General features: G+C 47.7%; 1 protein-coding gene across 2 annotated transcripts in view; it reads left to right on the forward strand.

Annotated features, from left to right (window-relative positions):
- The window catches only part of LOC138566630 (acylamino-acid-releasing enzyme-like), a 1,701,869-nt gene that overhangs the window by 1,411,854 nt on the left and 269,213 nt on the right, over positions 1-20,802 (forward strand). For both annotated transcript variants that reach the window (XM_069644170.1, XM_069644171.1), the window contains exon 20: positions 11,508-11,698. In XM_069644170.1, the coding sequence (XP_069500271.1) occupies positions 11,508-11,698 (191 nt within the window). The remainder of the gene's footprint in view (positions 1-11,507; positions 11,699-20,802) is intronic.

Genomic DNA, 20,802 nt, shown 5'->3' on the forward strand with positions numbered 1-20,802 from the left:
CTGCCAGGCCGTCCGAGAGCCCATTCGACCAGAGCGATCACTGCTACTACGGCGTTCTTATCTGGTGTGCCCCTGCTGGACATCTGCAGGGCTGCTACGTGGAGGTCGACGCACACCTTCACGTGATTCTACTGCGTCGATCGGGATTCCAGGGAGGAGTCCAGGGTCGGCCAAGCAGTGCTGCGCAACCTGTTCGCTTAAGATGAGCCTGGTGAGGAGGTAGGAGATGCTTGATGTTGAGTTTTTTTGTATCGCTTAATGTTGAGCCTTTTGCCACCCCCCGTGGTTGTGCATGTGTGTACTGCTATGTATTCTTATATTCATGAGCATGTGAATCCATGCCAGACCCATGCTGGAGAACAACAGTTACAGGTAAGTAACTTGTTCCTTATTGTACTCCGCCGCCAATTTCTTACCCCTACAAATTGCATTACTCTGGCCAGAGCGCTGATCTTAACGAAATTGGATTATTGTAACATCCTCTTTCTAGGAACCTCCAAAACCAACTTAAATAAAATTCAATTACTACAGAACAAAGCCCTTAGAGCGGCACTGGGTATAAAGAAATCCAAACGCATATCTAGCATCAGAAGAGAAAACCACTGGCTGCCAATTGAAGCAAGAATCATTTTCAAAACACTTAGCATCGTCCATAAATGCATCACCAATAAAGCGCCTAGCTACCTCAACAACACCATCAAGAAAAAAATCTCCTGTAGGACACTTAGATCTAATAAACTGGCCCTCTTGGAAGTTCCTCAATACAAATGCAGTAGAGCAGGAGGAAGTAGCTTCAAAGTCCTAGCCCCATCGCACTGGAACGCTCTACCCCTTAGCATCAAAAACGAGGACTCCCTACTAAGATTCAAAAAAGCGCTGAAAACTTGGTTATTCAACAAATATTAATCTCAACTAGTCCTACTCCACCTCAGTACTAGAACGCTTCTGGCTTACCTCCTTTCTTGAACCGAAACACTAAATGCAGCTCCCAGGGCCCACTTGTATCTCCAGGGTTCACCTTTAGACTTGCAACTAGTGTTTAAACGAATTGTGACTTGCTACTTTGACCGATTGTAACTAAGTATAATAAATTTGATTACATGACTTTATTTGTAAATTAGTATAAAATGTGTTGTATTTGACTGGAACTGTAACACTGTATAAAAATGCGATAACTCATCTGCAATTTCGCGGTGATACCCTCGGGTCTGGGCGAGTAACAAATGTAATAAATAAATAAATGCTATCTTGACTCCTTCCCACTCCCAGCATTGACCCCAGATGAAAGATCTGCCATCGACCCTCCTTTGAGCCTGGAAGATGTAATACAAGCAAGCAAGGACCTCAGGGAGGGTAAAGTGCCAGGTTCGGACGGCCTACCCGCAGACCTCTACAAGACCCTCATTGAGGAACTCGCTCCACGGTTGCTGGAAGTGGGGGAGGAATCCCTGGAGAGAGGAGCTCTTCCGACATCAATGAGAGAAGCTATTATTACGGTCCCATTGAAACCGCACAAACCCCCTCAAGATCCCTCCTCATATAGACCATCATCTCTTATCAATGTCGACACCAAAATCTTCGCTAAAGCCATAGCCATAGCCAACAGGCTGAACCATTATATGTCCAAAATAGTACACCCGGACCAATCCGGCTTTATACCAGGCCGATCCACTGCCCTAAATTTGCGAAGATTTTTTGCCATTGCCTCCAAGCTGGATCCACGTGCAAAGACAGTGGCAGTTACTTTAGATGCTGAGAAAGCGTTCGACTCTATATCATGGAAGTTCATGTATGCCATACTGCAAAAAATGGGATTCGGCTTGGGATTTCTCTGATTCATAAGGTTGCTGTACTGCAATCCCTCCGCCAGAGTAAAGACCAATAAGACGCTGTCACCCAGCTTCGATCTGCAAAGGGGCACTAGACAAAGCTGCCCTCTCGCCCCTCTAATTTTTGCACTAACAATAGAAGGTATGGCAACATGCCTACGTTTCAGACATGCCTGGAGAGGGATTTTTATCATGGGGACCCCCCAGTTCATTTCTCTTTATGCGGATGACACAATGTTGTATCTCAGAGATCCGGACACTAACCTGCCACCCGTAATGTGGGACATTGTAGATTCCACAAAATACTCTGGGTACAAGATAAACCAGGCTAAGTCCAAAATAATACCTCTGTGCAGCTCCACACTTAAATCGGCAGCCATGAGTGGCTTTCCCTACCACTGCTCGATATCTGGGCATCATAATGGCACCAGACAAGCGCACCTTGTACACCAACAACTATGCTCCTTTCCTGATATATCTGGAATGCAAGCTCAACTCCTGGGTTAAATTGCTGCTATCCTTATATGGACGTATATCCTTGCTAAAAATGCTGGTGGTACCAAAACTATTATATCTATTTAGCGCCATTGCGATTTGGCCCGGTGGTAAATTTGTTGATACACTACTGAAACTGGTGTCCAGGATTGTCTGGGAAGGAGGCACAGCCAGACTCAGTTGGCCAAAACTATGTGAAAGCTACGACACTGGTGGCCTAGTGGCTCCTGACTTTCTCCTATATTACTATTCTGCACAGGCGTACTTTGCTAAGTACTGGAACAATACCGCAGAACAATTTGCACATATACGTGAGGAGGAGTTCGCAGCATCTCCCCTGAATGTGAAGAGCATGATATTCGCCAGAGTCACAGAAGAGAAGGTATTGGCAGATCCGTTATCCTCGACAGTGCGGGCATGGACAAAGATCCTCAAGAGAGTGGGTTGTGACACTCCGTACTGGCCCCACCTACCGCTATGGCGCTACCCCGCGCTCAAACCCACTATGGATCGAACCATACAAAAGAGATAGGACCCGGAAAAGGAGGCCAGAATCGGAAACTTCTTTCCGGAGGGGCGCTTTCTTACTGCTGCAGATATCCAGAATAGAGCCTGCCCCGGTCTATATACAACCCTAAAATACCAGCGCCTGAAGGCAGCCTGCATGAAAAAATGGCCATCCTTTCCGATGGCACCGCCTGTACATAAATTCTTATCTGATATCCTGACACAAGACAGCTTCACTAACAACGTCTCTAGAATGTACAGAATAATACAGCGCATACCCCATCCAAAAATGTGATTAAAAGCAAGTGGGAGAGATATCTGAACACGGTGATCGATGAACAGCGATGGGTGAACTACTGCAGATACACCAAATCTATCTCCCAATGCGCTAGCTTCAGACTCATTCAGTTAAACATTTTACCACCTGCACATTACTCCTAGCAAGATCTTCAAGTTGGACCCCTCTAGTCAAGCTACATGCCCCAAGTGCAGCACAGTTGCTGAAAATTCGATCCACATGTATTGGGAGTGTCCGCCAATCAGGCGGTTTTAGGAAGAAATAGCATAAACTATGAGCGACATATTGAACACGCAAATCCTGGCCATTCTGCTGAAATACTTACTGGGGGATATTGGGAAAGCCTCTATAAGGACTCGCAGACTATTCGCACTGGGGAGAGAGGGGGCCAAGCGAAACATTATTTATTTATTCAGCGCACAGCAGCCCGTGGGCATTGCGGCGCTGGTTACAGTAGATGTTCATAGCTTAGTTACAGTAGTCACGTATCGGATACAGAAGGAAGTGGCATTGTGGCGATTGTTACAATAGGTGCAGAAAGCATAGCTGTAAACCATGTACAGACAATGAGCTAGCAGCTAATTCAAGAGTGCAGTTTTTAGATTTTTGCGGAAGGCATGGAGAGAGGTTTCAGCTCTGAGGGCTGTTGGTAGCGCGTTCCATAGCTTAGGTGCCAGATAAGGGAATCCTATTCCTCCTGCCTTAGCCCTAGTAATTCGCGGCACTGTAAATTGGTTGGTGTACCCTAGTCTTGTGGGTTTTGTGGATTGTGTTCTAGCTAGAGTGTCCGATAGGTAAGAGGGTGCGGTCAGGTTGATGCATTTGTGTGCGGTGGAGAGAATCTTGAAAGTGATTCGGTCTTTAACTGGTAGCCAGTGTAAATTTTTTCTTGCTTGAGAGATGTGTTCTCTTTTAGGAATACTGAGCGCTGCTCTGAGAGAGTTGTTTCGAGTGGTTTGGAGTCTGGCTAGGTTTTGTTTTTATGTACCAGCAACGAGGGAATTGCAATAGTCCAATTTGGCTCCTATGGTGGCTCTAGCAATGTAGCCGCAGTTGTCTTTTGTTAGAAATGGCTTTATGGCATTGATCAGTTTGGTACTCAGAGCGGAGGCCGATACAATGGCGCTAACTTGTTTATCCATAGATAGTGTAGCATCAATGTGGACTCCGAGCGTTTTAACTGATGATAGGACTGGGATGACACTGTTTACGATGCAGAAGTTTAGATAGGTCGGGCCCAGTTTGGCTAGCATGGATTTGTGACCAAGGATTAGGATTTCAGTTTTATCCCCGTTGAGGCATAAGCCAATTTGTGGCCATGCAGGCTTGGATTGTGGAGTACATTTGTTGAAGGGTTGATGCATCTTGGAGATAGCTCCCGGTGAGGGGAAGGAGCACCTGGGTGTCATCAGCATAGTTTGTGTATGTGATCCCAAGTGCATCCAATTTATCAAAAAGAGGCTTTGTAAAAAGATTATAAAGCTTTGGGGCAGTACAGGATCCCTGGGGGAGACCATAGTGTATGATAGTTGGCTCTGCGTTTGCTATATTGGAGAACACTTTCATGGCTCTGCCTTCTAAGAAGGAAGTGATCCAAGTTGCTGCGTGATTGGAGAAGCGCGCTGCATGCGTGAGGTTGTTGGTGAGGGTGTTATGGTCAACGAGATCAAACGCTGCTGAGAGATCTAGGAGCAGAAGTAAGGCAGGCTTGTCCTTGTCAAGGATGGTGGTGATTTGGTTTTTCAGATCTAGTAAGGTGGTTTCCGTTGCGTGTCCTTTGCAGAACCCCGATTGTCTCTTTCCTAGGATTGAGTTGGTTTCGAGGTACTGTTGGATTTGTCTGTGGGCAGCCTTATCTAATATTTTAAGAAGAAATGGGACTGTTGTTATGGGTCTGTAGTTATTAGGTTGAGAGGGGTCTAGTGTGGGTTTTTTTTTAGGAGTGGACATACCCACGCCTCTTTGAGGCAGTTGGGGACTATGCCTGTTTTGAATGAGGCATTTATGAAGGCGGTAATAAGAGGAGCGAGTTGCTCAGCGCATTCTTTGATGATTTGGGGGGGCATACATCGCCCTTGCATAGCAAGGGTTTGTGATGTTTAAGAATGTCTAAAACATCTACCTCAGATATTTCAGAGAAAGAGAATTTAGGAGGGTTAATGCCTGTGCGTTTGTGATGGGTTTGCTTCTGCTGCTTCTGATTAGGTAATGCTTTGTAATGGTCTGAGATTTTGTTCTGCAGAGGTCTATTTTTTTTTAGCATAGCAGCTTGTATGCTGGAGCACCAGGCTTCATCTTTAACGATTTTGTCAGTGCAAGTGGGAGGTACTGTTAATTCTTTAAAGATGGTAAAGAGTTCTTTAGTTTGTGAGTTGGCCGAGGAGATTCTATTATTGTAGGCTTCTGATTTGGCTTTGAATATGGAGTCTTTGTATTTTTTTGCGATGGATCGGAAGATATCTTTAGTGGTGTCACAGGGGTTAGCCTGCCAGGTTTTTACGCCTGACGTTTGGATTTGCATAGATTTAGGAGCTCTTCTGTGAACCAAGAATTGGAGTGGAATGCTTTCTTTTCTTTTTTATTTTCTAATGGGGCGACTGTGTTGGTGGTACTAGTCAGTGTGTCTTTGAATAATTCTGCTAGTATGACGGGGTCTGGTGAGAATGGTGGCGCTAAGCATGGGAGGTTGAGATAGGCATGGATGTTCTCTGCAGTGAGTTTTTTTGGGCTTCTGGCTAATGTAGCCGGTGCTGGTGTGGTAAGCCTGGCGCATGGAGTTATGGGGATGGTGAATTGTAGGCAGTTGTGGTCTGTCCATGGGAGGGCAGTATTGGATGCAATGGTTGTGTGGCAGTTATGGTCTATAACCCAGTCTAGGATGCGACCTTTTGCATGTGTGTGAGAAGTGACTTTCTGAGAGAAGCCAAGGTCACTAAGGTCCTTCGTGAAGGATGTGGCAGATTTGTCATTGGCGTCGTTGAAGCCTAATGTCTCCTAGTAGTAGCGTTTTAGTAGATGTTTTGATATTGTTTCCTAGAAGGTGGGTGATTTGCCCTATGAAGTCTGACGGGGTTCCCGGTGGGCTGTACACAACATGTATGTTTATGGTACTTTTTGGCGATGGAGCTATTTTGGCAGATAGGATGTCTACATTTCCTTCTCCCTGGTGGGGTATAGGTCTAATGGATATGTTCTCTTGGAATATTAGGGCTACTCCTCCTCCTGTTTTGGCTAACCTGTCCTGTCTGAGGATAGAGTAACCTTTGGGAAGTGCAATTGTGATGGCTGGGCTGGAGGGCTCGTGAAGCCAGGTTTCCGTGATGGCAATTATGTCTAAATCTTGGCTGGTGATTAGATCATTAACTTCTAACGCATGGGCGTTGAGCGAGCGAACATTGAGTAGGGTGCATTTGTAGAGAAGGGGTTGGTTGTTCATTTTAGTAGGAGCTGTGGTTCCTTTTTTACGCGACGAGGAGGATTGTTTGGTAGTATGGGAATCTGGTGGTGCACCTTAGTGCTGCTAATGCTAATGTCTGTCGGGCAGAGGTGACTGGTGTTTGCTCTAAAGATGGTCCTCGATCCTAGGTGGTTATTTCTGAGTGTGACAGAAGAGGGCATGGTAGCAAAGTTAATCGGGTGAGTGAGGGTCCCGAGTCTGTGTTGTCTGGAGTGCAGTGTAGTAGGGTGCATGGCTGCGAGCGTGGTGTGTTGGTATGGACTAGGCAGGAAGTCCATGGTGTTAGAGTTAAGGCTGCTGTGGTATGCGTGGTTGTCTGGATCTGGCCTGCGATCGAGTGTGTGCAGGGTGCCTAGCATGCATATGAGTAGGGGCAGGGTGTACATGTTGGATGGATGTAACAATCTATACCGGAACAGTCTAACCGGCATATACTCCCTAGGGCAGTAATCACCGGGAGAAGCTGTTAGCGCTATGGGCAGTATACAAACACTAGCGGCTAAGGAACAGTAGTGGCAGTGCAAACACTAAAGATTCTTAGGAGATGGAAATCCAAAACCCCTCCCACACACGGAAATTGGCTCTGAGACCTCATAAACTTACAGGAATGCGAAGAATCTTGTATCCGAGGTATCCAAACCACCTCCAGACCAAAAGGCATTTGGGGTCCCCTTAGAGAGTACTTGCGGAACATGGAAGACTCACCTGAAGAGAGAATCGGCTGAATCACTGTTTGAATAACCCTCTGCCCTTTGTCTCTCTCTCCTTTATCTTACGATTAACATACTACATGCAAATTCATGCCTGCTTTGTACATCCTTGTCATGACTTCCCAATGATAATGTGATGTTCCCTTTGTTATGATATGCCAGCAGTAAATAAAGTTTTTTTTTAAACAACACTGGTGTGGGCACGGCAAGTCTGGTATCCAATTCTCCTACACACGGCGAGTCAAACGCCCATCCATATCAGAGTGGAGCAATTGAAACAGAAAGGCCAAATCCTTTGCCACACTCTGCATTTTTTGTCTCAGGGCTTGGTTGTTGAACTACAAAAACACACCAACCTAACATTGCCAGATGTATATTGGGATATTATTCGACCATCCAGGGCGCCCCCACGCACGGCTCATGCAAAGAAAGGAACACAGTTTACAACCTGGGCTGGGACACAACAGCTCGACCCATGGTCGGCCACAGTAAGCAAATGGGTGCCCAACCTGATTCACTTTGCTACAGCTGTCCGGTCACAGGATTCTTTCAAGGTTTACCTCTCGGGCATCACGCCTTACTCCTGAAGTCCCGGAGTTGCATCCTCTGTCTCAAACCCTGCAGTTAAAACCTTCATGAAGGGTTTGCCGATGGCCTTTCCACCAGTGCCAGCACTGACTTCAAGCAGAAGTTTTGACTACATTAACGGCTCATCCTTACGAGCCCATACACAAAGCCAATCTAATTTCCCAAAAGGTCGCTGATTAGTGGCGATCACGTCAACAGATGAATCAACGAACTACAAGCCTTCTCTACAGATCCTTGGTTTATAGTCCTCCTTAAGTGCCAAGGGCGAGGTATCTCGTCCTTGGAATTACCTCCCTGTTGCCAAGGACGAAATACCTCGTCCTTGGCACTTAAGGGGTTAATGAAACAGAAAACGTTAGACGGCATTGATTAGCGAAATACCAAAATCACCAAAAAAGGCCTTGCCACTGTCGGGGAAAACCCATGGCAGTTAAAGGACTGAGTCGACCTCAAATCGCACCCAAAGTCCCACCCTTCGCTACCCTTCCCACCCCAAGGTGGTGTCAGATATGACTAGTTCTGAACACATCGTGCTTCCAACTGTCTTTGGCAATCATTCCTCCGTCGCGGGACGTGCCTTGCTGTCGCTCAAGTTCTACTTATAGTGCACTAGCGCTTTTAGAGCATCTACTCCATAGTTTGCTTCACTCGCAGTGCTGTGTAAAGGTCAACGCATTTCCGAACTAGGCCTTTCCAAATGGGTGGTAACTTGCATTACCCTTTTCCCCAAAATCGAAGGCAACCCACTTACCCGTCCAGCTACTGCCCATTCCACCAGAAGCACGGTAGCTCCAAGGCTTTCCAGGCGGGAGTGGCATATGCAGGATGGCTACCATGCTCCATACATTCACCAAGTACATTGTCTAGAATAAAACACTGAAAGGAAGCAAGCTGTAGGACAAGCAGTCCTACAACATCTGGTTGCGTGAGTTAGGAGCAGCAATCTATTGTTCTTTCCCTCCTTCCCTTCATGTTTCAAGCATGCATAATGAGTTTAGGGTACTCTCTGTGGGTACTTTTATTAACCTGTGTGCTTCAATGAAGTATGTGGCATGCTTCCACTGCTTGGTATTCTATTCAAGCATGTGAATCTATGAATGATCCAATGCTGTAGAAGTCTTGGTTACTTACCTGTAACTGCATTTCTCCAGTATTGGTGTCTTTCATAGATGCACATTCACCCACCCGCCTCTCCGTTGAGCCTGCTCCTTAGGCAGGCAGTCATCATATTATAGCAGTCACTATAACGGCTCAAAATCTGAAGATGGCTGCCTGGAGTGGAGCTTAAGCCCTGCCACCTCATTGGTTAGAGTCAAAAATGACCAAAACGAGATGGAGGGACTACATGTTAGGGAGAATTCTCATTTATGACTAATTTCCCTCACCTAGTGAGTCCCCCAGCAGCTTTGCTGGACTCCTGGAGTTTATTTTTTTCCACTTGGTAAGAGTGAGAGCTTTCCCCCCACTATTACCTGTGTTTTGCTATGTGTTTCCATCTGTTTTTGTGATTGTGTACTCTGAGGTACACCACTTCAGTAGCCCCCTTCTTTGTGTTTGTCACACAGCACCTTCAGTGCCGTGACACAGGGTTGTCTTTGAGACTTCCCTCGACTCCATTTCTGAGGCGACTACTGTCCCCCAGAAAAGGGTAAAATTACCATTAACTTTTCTTAGTCAATCTACCACAGATCCAGTTCACCCCATATTCCATGGAGTACTGGAAAGGGTTATCTCGTATCCCTTTTTATCTGTACCTCCTAGAGCATTGTTTCGCTCTTTTAACATTTAGACTTGGCTGGTGGCAGTGGTATCTACCCTAACTTTTCTACCGCGATTATATTAGATAAACGTGGTACTGTTCTTGGCTATTATATTAGCCCCGAACATAAACCTGCTTGACCAAATTGTCTTTCTTTTGGCTCCGGTTGGGTTTATTCGCCATTTCTTTTTGTTAAAGTCCTTCTTGTGTTTTACTTTGCACTGCAAACCAGGTTCGCCTTCTTTGTTCACTGTCTTTTGGTGGGCTTCTGCTCAGAAGCCCTCCTCAAGGCGCCTGGCTGTCTAGGTGGGCTGAATGTGAGGGAGGGCTGTTGTCACCCCCTGCCCAGGGTATCCTAGGAAACCCAAGTCGCACTTTGCATGATTGGCCGGGGTAGTTGTCCGCACTGGACAACCCATCCCTGCTGGGTGATTGACAGCCAGGCTGCGTGAATGGGGGTTTTTCGCATAAAAGGCAGGTCTCTTGGGCTAGAAGTCAGAGAGTCACCACTGGAACTACAAGGGACCGAAGAGAAGCGGAGAGAACCACAGCTGCTGCAACTACCCCGTCCCTGTGAAGCCCTGCTGCAGTCCTGAGCTATCGGCCCTTCAACGACTCAGAGAAGATCCAGTCGGGAGTCTTCTTCCCTTGAGCTTGGTGGGGATAACCAGCTCATCTTCTTCAGCCAGAGGATCCTCTTCCGTGGTCGAAATCGCTGCACACTGCTGTAGTGGTCCGGATAGCCACCTGAAGAGCCTCTCCTGTTTTTAAGGAGCGCACCTTTTATTCCGTGTCGCTGATGCCGGCTTCATCCCTGTGTGGTGCAGACCCCCTTCAGACGTCCTCCTTCTCGACGAAGCTCCAGGAATCGTGAGTCTGCGGGAAACCACCAGGAACAACTGCCAGGCCACCTGCTGCACCATTTGAACAAGGTACTGTGTTCTGTTGAACTGTTGAGGAAACTGGGTGAATCCCTTTTCTTCATTTTTCAAGGCTTGCCCTTGTCTTCCCTCCTCCTTATAACTTTTGCTTCCGAACATTGACAATATCGAAGTTCTTTTGGCTGCGTTGAATCGTGAACTGTCTGACCGTGTGATCTTCGGGAACTGGCCCCGGTGTCTTTCGACCCTGGCTCCGGCCCTTTGACTTTTGAACTCCTGTCTCTGAGTGTTTTCTTGATTCTGCCTGCCTAACCAAAATATTGCCTGTGATTTTTGCCTCTGACTCCCTCTGGGTATCTCAGGTGCTAAGTGTGTTTTTGCCTCGGTAGCATTTCATGTCACGGATACGAGTTTGTTTAGTTGACCGAACTGTCAAAAAGTGATCGCAATCGTATTAGCTGTAACGTGTTTTGTGCCTCCAACAGTTCATTCCAACACAAGGTACTTACCTTGTGACTTACTGTACAAAGTGAATTGGTTAGTTGTAGTATATTTAACGTGTGGTTTTTATTGAAGTTTCATAGAAGTGTTGTGTTTATAACGAATGGTTTAAAAATAAATGTACTTATATTTTTCTACCTGAAACTTTGAGTCAGTGTTTGCTTGGGTCACAGTAATTGTGGTCCCTTTGTGTAATCTCTGCTACTGCTCATATACTCTTGAGATAAGCCTGGCTGCTCCGCCACTGCTACCGCTATGACATAGTAGTACAGGCTTGTACCAAAGGTAAAACTTGTATCACCACCTGTAGTCTTAATTGTGTGTAGTGGTCCCTAAGGGCACTGCATGAAGACTTCAAATGTGAAACAGTTGAACACTGGCAGATCAATGTCTGATCTAAGTTCAGGTTCAAACACAACAATTGATTGTTTTTCTCTTCCACAGTCTGGTATGCTTACTTTGTTGATGTTGTTTCCTTACAGCATTCTGTGGAGGAGGTGCTGAAGACGGAATCTCTGGACAAGGACCGCATAGCACTGATTGGTGGATCTCATGGTGGGTTCTTGGCCTGCCACCTGATTGGCCAGTATCCTGAAATGTACAAGGCTTGCGTTGCTAGAAACCCGGTTATAAACCTGGCCTCCATGATTGGATCAACTGATATTCCGGATTGGTAAGTCTGTTTCATTGATGATATGGGACAGTTAAAGGTTGCAGTTTGTTATCCTAAATCCCTCCTGCCCCTTTCCTTTTTATTTTTTTCATTATGTGATGAAATCTGCGGAGTCCTCACAAGACCCTACCTAAAGTCTCCTCCCAGGTGGCCAGAGGAAGGCAGCTGCTACCTGAACCTAACCCTGGGGGTGGTTTTAACCGGGAGGATCACCTGGGAGGAGAAGGGCCACAAGGGAGTGGGAGGACTCTGTTGGGTGAGACGTAGTATTTGACTCCCTTTAACGAAGAGAAGTCAATGATGCCAGAATGTGTTAATGGCTCGTTGTCAAAGTAAGATTACTTGTTCTAAATGTATTCACCAGAGGAATGGCAAAGCTTGCCCTAATCAGTCATTTATTAGACACAAAGCTCCCCCTCATATAATTGTTCATATTTATGCATGTCTATCTCGGATTTTAATAGAAGTAGTATTACTTTGATTTCAAAACCATCATTGACTCAATTTAAAGATCCTCCTGAAACTCTGATTAATAATAAAAGTGAAGTTAATTCATTTTAAAATGATGTGCAAGGAAAAGAAGCTAATTGTGACATTGAGAACTTCAAGTCCCACAATGCCCAGAGTACTGGGACGAGGAGGAGCAAGAGGGATCTGGAGGCTTTGGACTGCAAGGCGCAGTCTAATGATTTCAATGACCCACACCTGAGACGGACTAAGGAGTATAATGAGACCTCTCGGGTGCAGGCCCGGAGGAGTGGTGGGAGTAGTAGCAGCAGTTCTTGTGGTCGTAGTAGTAGTATTAGCAGAAGGAGCAACGGGTGGAGCACTGTTCGTGACTCCACGAGCAGCTGAGATTGAGGGGCAGCAGAGTTGCCGGAGCCACTGCATGCTGGAGAGCAGATGCCGGTTTCGTGAGGGTCTCTGCCCTCAAGCATTGTGTCTGTAGAGATTGCACGACGGGAAGCAATGTCACAGAAAGCTTTCCCCCAGAGAATATTTTGTGCAGAGGCTGCACCGCGGGAAGTGAAGTGTGCTTCGGCGGCGCAAACTGCAGACACCAGTAGTAAGCAACCTACCTGGCAGCGGGAAGCAGAGACAGCTGAAGGCATGAAGGCAGCAGAGCGAACAGACGCATAAGTAGCAACCAATGAGTTCACTAGTTGAATGTGACCCTGGAACAATCTATGATCGGCCGCTGACCTGTACCTTTAATTATGAATAATGACCTGTACCTTTAATTTTGAATACCAAACTAATGTTAAGAGGCAGAAGTGCAGAATTGGGCCTAGCCTGAGATACCAAAATAAAGCTTACCCGCTAAGGTGGCAGACTAAGAACATAGGGGGCAGTTGTAATTCCAGAAGTGATGAAAAACACTATTGCCAAAGCAAAATGAAGGCAATAGGAGAAGTCCTTTACAACAACCAATATTGCCCCAACCCAAATAGGGCATTTAAGAAAAACTATTGTAGATCCTATTGTCATAAAAAGGAAGAGGTTATAAGTAAGAAAGATCCAAACAAGCATTGCCCAGATCCAAGAAGAGCAAGGGTGATTAAAAAGCCATTATCAAAACGTAATTGAGGCAACAGTTCGGAGGCAAGCATGGCAGAAGAGCTGCCCTCCTGATAACCAGCATTCCGGATGAGATGAGTGGAATCTGCTTTGCAAGTGGCAAATACCAAGGGTGTGAAACCAGTAACATCAATGTTTTTTATGTTCACCCAGCAAAAATAGCCAAGACTGAAATTGTTGTTGTGGACTTTGTTGAAATTACAAGACGTTATTGTAGTAGAAAAGCTGCCCTTCTGATAGCCAACATTCAGAAAGAGAGAAGTGTAATCTGCGTTTTATGTGGCATAAATAATACTGATGTTGCTCATATCTTCACAGAAGAAGTGATTTTTCTGTGAAGTTGTTCAAAGTCAAAAGACTTTGTTGTTGCCAAATGAACTTTACCACAGAAGCACTTGTAGTAGAGTAGGATGTTTGTGGTCCTGGCAGGCCAGTACATCATCTTCAAAAACATTGTAGAGCTAGACTTGGCAGGTGAGTGGATCAGGTGAAAAATATACTGGTACTGTGCTCTGCTTAAAGACTGTGAAGAAGAAGTGTTGAAGCCACTACCTTTGAATCTTTGTTGCACCATCCTAATAAACTATTTTAATGGATTGCATTTCTCCTGCAGCTTCGTCATCTTGATAGATATCCTCTTCCAGCTCTGCTGCTCGGAAACATTTTCGACAGGGGGCATAGTGGACCTTGAATCGGTTGTCGATCCAGCTTGCTCAATCGTTGGCTCCAGAAGTGATGTCAGGCATCGTATACATAGCAGGTTACTACGTCCCATGCTTCAGTTCCTTTTTTCCGCGTGCTTGCACGCTGAATCAGGAACATGATCTCGAGTTTCACTAGACTTTTTTTTGTTGTCAAACAATGTGTCTCTTTCTCAGAAATCCTTGACTGCGATGTCAACTGCGCTTTAAGATGTGCACTGATTTCCAGGCCAAAATGTTGGTGACCGACCCCCACAACGTTTGTCTGTGGTGCTTAGGTGCAAGTCACGACACTGAGGCCTGTGCGTCATGCTAAAAAATGCAGCCGAAATCCCTAAGTGAGAGTACCGGGAAGCTGGCTTTGGGCCGACTGCCCCCAAAATCTCTGGTGCAGTCACTCGTCCGGTCTTCCGAGGCCGAGACAGAGGAGCCCATCCCTGAAAAAGGGAAAGAAAAGCTTGTAAAAAAACAAGAAGCGGTCACATTCAAGAAGCCATTCTTCATCTTCCTCGCGAAAGAAGCAGCGCCACCATTATCAACGTAAGTCCAGCTCGTCGTCGGAACGAGGTAAACCATCGGCGGGACTGACCACTCGGGCAAGAGTGGGACATTTTTCAAACGGAAATGCTGGAAATGTTTAAACAACAAGCTGCTGTAGACACGGTTCAGTCCCCCCGACCAACAATCTTTGGCAGCGAAAGCGGCGCTCGATGCTCCCGACCCCACGCTAGCCAGTCCGTCAACTCTATTGACGTCGACCAAGCCTTCGGGCTCGACGCCGACAAAGTCGCCAAAGCTGTCATTATTTGTCCAGCATAAGGCTGATTTCTACGATATCCATTCGTCCTCAAAGCCATCCTCGACACCTAAAGCTGTTACATCGGCGCCGAAAACCATCATGTCCACATAAATGGGGAAACCCTTGGCGCCGACTATCAGTGACAGTTCCTTTGTACCACTATTAAGGTTGGGGTTCTTTGAGTCCATGCTGTCGATCTTCGACATCGACCAGCCTGACGTCCAAGAGGATGTTGACCCTATCTATTAATGCGCCGGCAGTGTCGATTTTTTTCGACAAGCCTGATTTGTTGGCATTATCCCTAGAATTACAAGAAGCCAGTGGGATAGATACATCTCCAGATCTAGAGCTAAAGCAACGCCAGCCCTACAAGCATACTCAAGCTAAAATCAGAGCCTTGGCTGAGAAGGAGGTAGACACTGTAGACTTAAAATGTTCTGCTGTGTAATGGGGCGCGGCCAGCTGAGGTCGCCGGTGGATGCCACTTCGGTGAGCTCTGGGACGCCTTCCCCGTCCCGGGGCCCCAAAACCCCATAAACGGCCCTAATGATCCAGGAAATCTGCTCCGTGTGTGCCTGAGTGACTGGGGAACAAGTTGTGCCAATGTGAGAAGCAGCGGAGCTGTCGTGAAGGAGAAACTAGCGGAAAGGCAGGAGCCCAACGCTCCTAGCCAAAATGGCGGACGCGACTCATGACGGCACCCGGGGGACTGCCAGTCCACCTCCGGCGCTGCAGTGAGCCGAACAGCAATCAGCCCGCTGAAGCCCTACCATCCGAAAAAGTGAACTGCCTGGAGCGATCGGAGATAGTGTGCGATTTGCCCGGCTTGGGGACTGGAGCCGACACGCCCTGCTGGGAAGTCCTTCCCCCACCCTCGCGGGTTGAACACCCTTAGACGGGCTCCGAGGACGGGAGCCCGAGAAGAAGCGGGTAAGGAGGTGCAGGGGGCAGCATAGAGGGACACATGTGGAAATGAGCCCCGCTGTCCGGAACGTATCCTGGAAGCGGTCCGTGCCCCCAGCAGAGACTTGGAACATACTGTGTATTATCGGGCCAGGGCGGGTCGTCAAAGTTGTCCGTGCTCCGCATCAGGGTCTCCGAGGAGCTGAGCCCGGGCAGATGGACGCCTCGGCGTGCAGACAGCTGCTCGGCCTGAGGCGGGCAGAGGAAAGGGCCCTCTCACCTTGCAGGAGGGATGCAGTAAAGGCCCACACTGCCCAAAGTCTTCCGGCATGTGAAATATGCACTGCAGTGGGTGCAAAATGCCCGGCGGATGGTGGGAACTTTGGGTGCTCCCAGGGAGTCGGCTCTGAAGGAAATTGTGGCAGGCCCCTTGGAAGGAGAGGCTCTGAACTCTCCTGGAGCACCCACAGCAATCAACATGCATGTGAACATGTCTCGGAGGAGGAAGGATCCCAAATAATTAATGCACAACCAACTAATGCTGCTGAAGGGACAAAAGCAGTGAAGAGGCACGAGGGAGGACCTCAGTGCAGGTGTGCACCCTCCATCAGCAGGCGAACCCTGGGGGGCGTTGAAGGGACATAAATCTCCAGGCCTGGATGGGCTAAGTAATGCGTATTATAAAACCATTTAGGTCCATTCTAGTAGGCCCCTTAAGGAAATGATTTTATCACATTTGGGACATGGGCCTTGCCACTACGGTATTATTGTTAAAACACAGACAGGGACCCTTCAGAATGCTCTAGCTATCGACCGATCTCGTTACTGAATGGGAATGCAAAAATGTACTCCACGATCCTGGCTCAAAGGTTGGCAAATGTCCTCCTGAAGATAATTCACACAGACCAGGCAGGATTTGTGAAAGGGCGGCACACCTATGATAGCCATAGACACTATAGAATGGGTACAAAGGACAGGGCAGCGGTTTTCGGTGCTGGCATTAAACACCTCTAGTGCCTTTGATAGCTTACATTGGGGATTCCTAGAGCTGACCCTTGAAATATTTGGGTGCTGGCCAATCTTTACTCGTATGGTGCGGGCTAACTACGGGAATCTATCCACATGGCTAATGATCAATGAGCAGCTCACAGATGGTATCCCCATCTGGAAGGGCACAAGGCAGGGGTGTCCGTTCTCACCATTGATTTTCGCTATGGCCATGGAGCCTCTGACGCAGAACTGGGAATCCGAGGGGTGGAAGTGGACGCCAGCGGGTCCCAGAAGGTAGCCCTCTATGTGGACAATGTCCTCATGTTCCTGAAGGACACAATAAAATCACTTCCAAAAGCCATAGAGCTGCTGGTCAGGTTTGCAAGGGTTTCGAGGTTTCACATCAACTCCTCCAAATCCAAGGCACTTAACATCACTCAGACTCCAGAGCAAATGTCAGAAAGGGACAGCCGGTACCCTTTGAAATGGGAACAGAAATCTGTAAAATATTTGGGAGTATACCTAACACCCACCTACGAGAGACTATATGGGCTAATATCCCGGATCTGGTGAAACATTGATCGGAGATCTTAAACGATGGTACATGCAGGAGCTATCATGGCTCGCACGCATAACAGCAGTTAAAATGATTGGAGCCCTCCCAATACGCATCCCAGGCCCAGCAATTAAAAATGTAAAACAAGAAGTTATCTCCTTCATTTGGAGGGGGAAGAAACCAAGAGTCCCCAGGAAAGTCCTATTTAGACCACATGCTCTGGGGGGTGGGGGTACCAGAACCTTGCAGGTATCTATGGGCAGCACAGGTAGCACCCATGTTGCAATGGACAAACCCGAGAAAACCAGAATCGTTGGTCTGCCCTTGAAAGGGAGGCAACTAAGACAGCTCTGGAAAGTCTGGTATTTCTCACAGCGCAGAATAGAGGCAAAGGAGGCACATTACTGGAAACAACCGAGACCACTCTATGGTATTAGGACAAAGATTTACGGGGAAAAAGGGTGAAAATAGGGGGAGGCCCTCTTGCGCCGGTGGCCCATAATCCAGACTTCACACCAGGGATGTGGCCTGACTTCTGGGCACACTGGGGAAGAGGGGAGCAGGCCTTGGCATTGGGGCAACTCTACGTAGAGGGGTCACCCCTAACTTTTGAAGGTTGTAGGGCCACATTTCATATTCCGGTGAGGGAACGCTTTCATTACATCCAACTTAGACATTGGATTACTAACATAAAGGTTCGGCGGGGGAGCAACTCGGGACCCAATAGGGCTGGAACTCACTGTAAAAGAGGGAAGGTTGGAAAAAGGGGTGTCGAGACTGTACCGGTTGATGGGGGAGGTGGACCCGGAAGAAACTCTACCGTACATGCAGAAATGGGAACTAGATGTGGGGAAACCAATCTCGGGGGAGACATGGAGTCGCATATGGCACTGAGCCGCCAAAAGTTCCAAATGCGCTTCAAAGAGGTGGCGTACAAACGGAGGTGGTATATGACGCCACAACGTATCCATTCCATTAACCCAGACTATCCCATGTCAGGTTGGAGCGATTGTGGACAACCCGGGGACCTAATCCACATGTGGTGGACCTGCCCAGTGGCGTAGACTTACTGGAAGGAGATCTTGAACCATATTAAGGAGGACATATTGCGGGGACACAACTGCCTTTTGACCCGGTGGTAGTTTTACTGGGCGAAGCTGTTGAAGGGAGCTATGCGAATATTGGAAATAGAGCTAGCCATATCACTCACATGCTGAGCGCTGCCAGAATCACCTTGGCCCAGGCTTGGAAGAACCAACAGGGGCCGGTAGTGGCCATGTGGTGGGTGACACTATGGGGAGTCATGGCCATGGAGAAGGTGACGGCAATGGCATATGGCTCCTGCTCGAAGTATCTGAATACCTGGATGCCACTTCACGAGTTCATGGACGACAGGGAACAAACGTACTTCAAACCTAAGTTACTCCGCAGGGTTTGCATTATTTAATAAGGCGAGCGTTGAGCCGAGAGGACAGCCCGGCTCGTGGGACTCCCAGGTGTGTCGAATAGAGATGATTTGTTTCACCCACATGTTGAAAAGTTATATTAGTTGTAACAGTTAAAACACATGAGCAGATGGAACACAGAGATGGGGCGGAAAATGGGGAAGATAAGGATGACGCTATTGTTTGCTGCTCCCATATGCATGTCTGTAACTTATGCTCCTGAGAAATAAATAAAGTTGATTAAAAAAAAAAAATGTCTGCTGCAGCCCTTCAGGGATACGAACTCACTGACATTCTAGACGAAGATCCTACAGTTCAGCTTAATATGCCTTTTAAGCCGGCTAAAGCTGACCCCCGTAAACTCCAATTGCACAGGAATATACTGTCTGGCAGGAGGCTTCATTCCTTTCCACACACTCTTCACCAGAAGGGCTTGTTGTGCAAGCTGCCAGTATCACCACCAGGCCTGCAGCATCCACATCCAATCTGCCTTCGGATAGAGAGGGTAAAAAACTGGATGCCATGAGCAAGAACGTTTTTACTTCAGGCAGTATGGCCTTAAAAGCCACCAATGTGCTTGAAGTTTTTTGTCAACTATTTTTTTGGTCTGTGGGAAGCAGTGGAACAAGCTACCCACCACATCCCGGAAGGTGAAATGCGGTATGGTTATATACAGCTGTTATACGGCTTCTCCCCAAATGTTCAGAACAGCCTACTGGATATGCCCTTTGAGGGAGGTATGCTTTTTGGTCACAAAGCTGATGACTCTTTAGAAAAATGTAAAGAGGCTAAGATTGCTGCAAAATCGCTGGGCCTAGCTGTGCAGTCGGCCAAGCCTGCCTTCAACTTTGCCTCAAAAGGCAAAGGCTATAAACAATAGGTATCCTCTGGCAGGCCAGGCAGAGGCAGAGGTGTTTTTTGCATCCCGGAAGGGGCAGAGGGGCTTCTCGAGGCCAGCGGCAAGGCGGCTAAGTTGCTTTGATTTCTCCTACCACGGAATTACCGGTTGGTGGATGATTGGCAGGACATTGGCCCCAGTGGCAGGAGATTACCTCTGATGCCTGGGCCCTGCAGACAATTCGGTGGGGTTATTCAACCGGGACAGGGGCTCCAGGAAGAACTGAGAGCCCTGTTATTGAAGGGTGCCGTGGAAGAAGTACCTCCCAATCGGAGAGGGTCAGGCTGGTATTCCCGGCATTTCCTGGTACCCAAGAAAGGAGGAGGTCTCCGTCCCATTTTGGACCTCAGGTCTCTAAATGAGTTCCTGAGGAAAGACAAATTCAGGATGGTGACATTGTGAGAAATTCTCCACGCTCATGAACTTCAGGACTGGCTGGTGTCAATAGACCTACAGGATGCTTATTTCCATGTGCCGATAACCTCAAAAGCACAGGAAATTCCTTGGGTTCCTTATAGGGGACAAGCACAGTCAGTTCAAAGTGCTTCCCTTTGGATTGACCTCCGCTCCAAGGGTCTTCACCAAGCTCATGGCAGTAGTTGCGGTTCGCCTCAGGAGATCCAGGGTCCATGTATTTACTTACCTTGACGACTGGCAGATCTGGGGGAAGTCAGTGGGGCAGGTTTTGTCTCATCTAGAGTATACCTCCCTACTGCTGCACAGGCAGGGCTTCTCCCTGAACTTGAAGTCCCATGTGATACCAGTCCAAATGCTCCAGTTCATCGGAGCAGTCCTAGACACTTGGATAGGGTAGGCTTTCCCTGCCAAAGAGATAGCCCACAGCATAGCACAGATGGCACATTTATTCTGTAAACACGCCGCTTTACCAGCGACTTACTTCCTCCGTCTGTGCTAGGTCTCGTGTCCTCCTGTACTTTTCTAATTCCAGAGGCCAGGCTGTGCATGAGATCCCTCCAGTGGCTCTTAAGGGACCAGTGGTCTCAGTACCTGGGAGCCCTCACAGACCCTCTCAGAGTGTCCAACCAAGAGGTCCTTGATTGGTGGGACAACCGCAGTAATTTTATGGCAGGGGAACCCTTCTGGCCTCCTTGGCCTCAGACCCGAGAGGTCACGGATGCTGAAGGGTCGGGGCGCTCACTGCGAGGACTTGCAGTTGAGCATCCTTTGGTCAGCAACGGAAGCTAATGGCAAATCAACAGGCTGGAGTTGCGAG

This window comes from Ambystoma mexicanum, chromosome 2p (genome assembly GCF_040938575.1).
Source record: "Ambystoma mexicanum isolate Mex_15411 chromosome 2p, UKY_AmexF1_1, whole genome shotgun sequence".
NCBI classification, from domain to species: Eukaryota; Metazoa; Chordata; class Amphibia; order Caudata; family Ambystomatidae; genus Ambystoma; species Ambystoma mexicanum.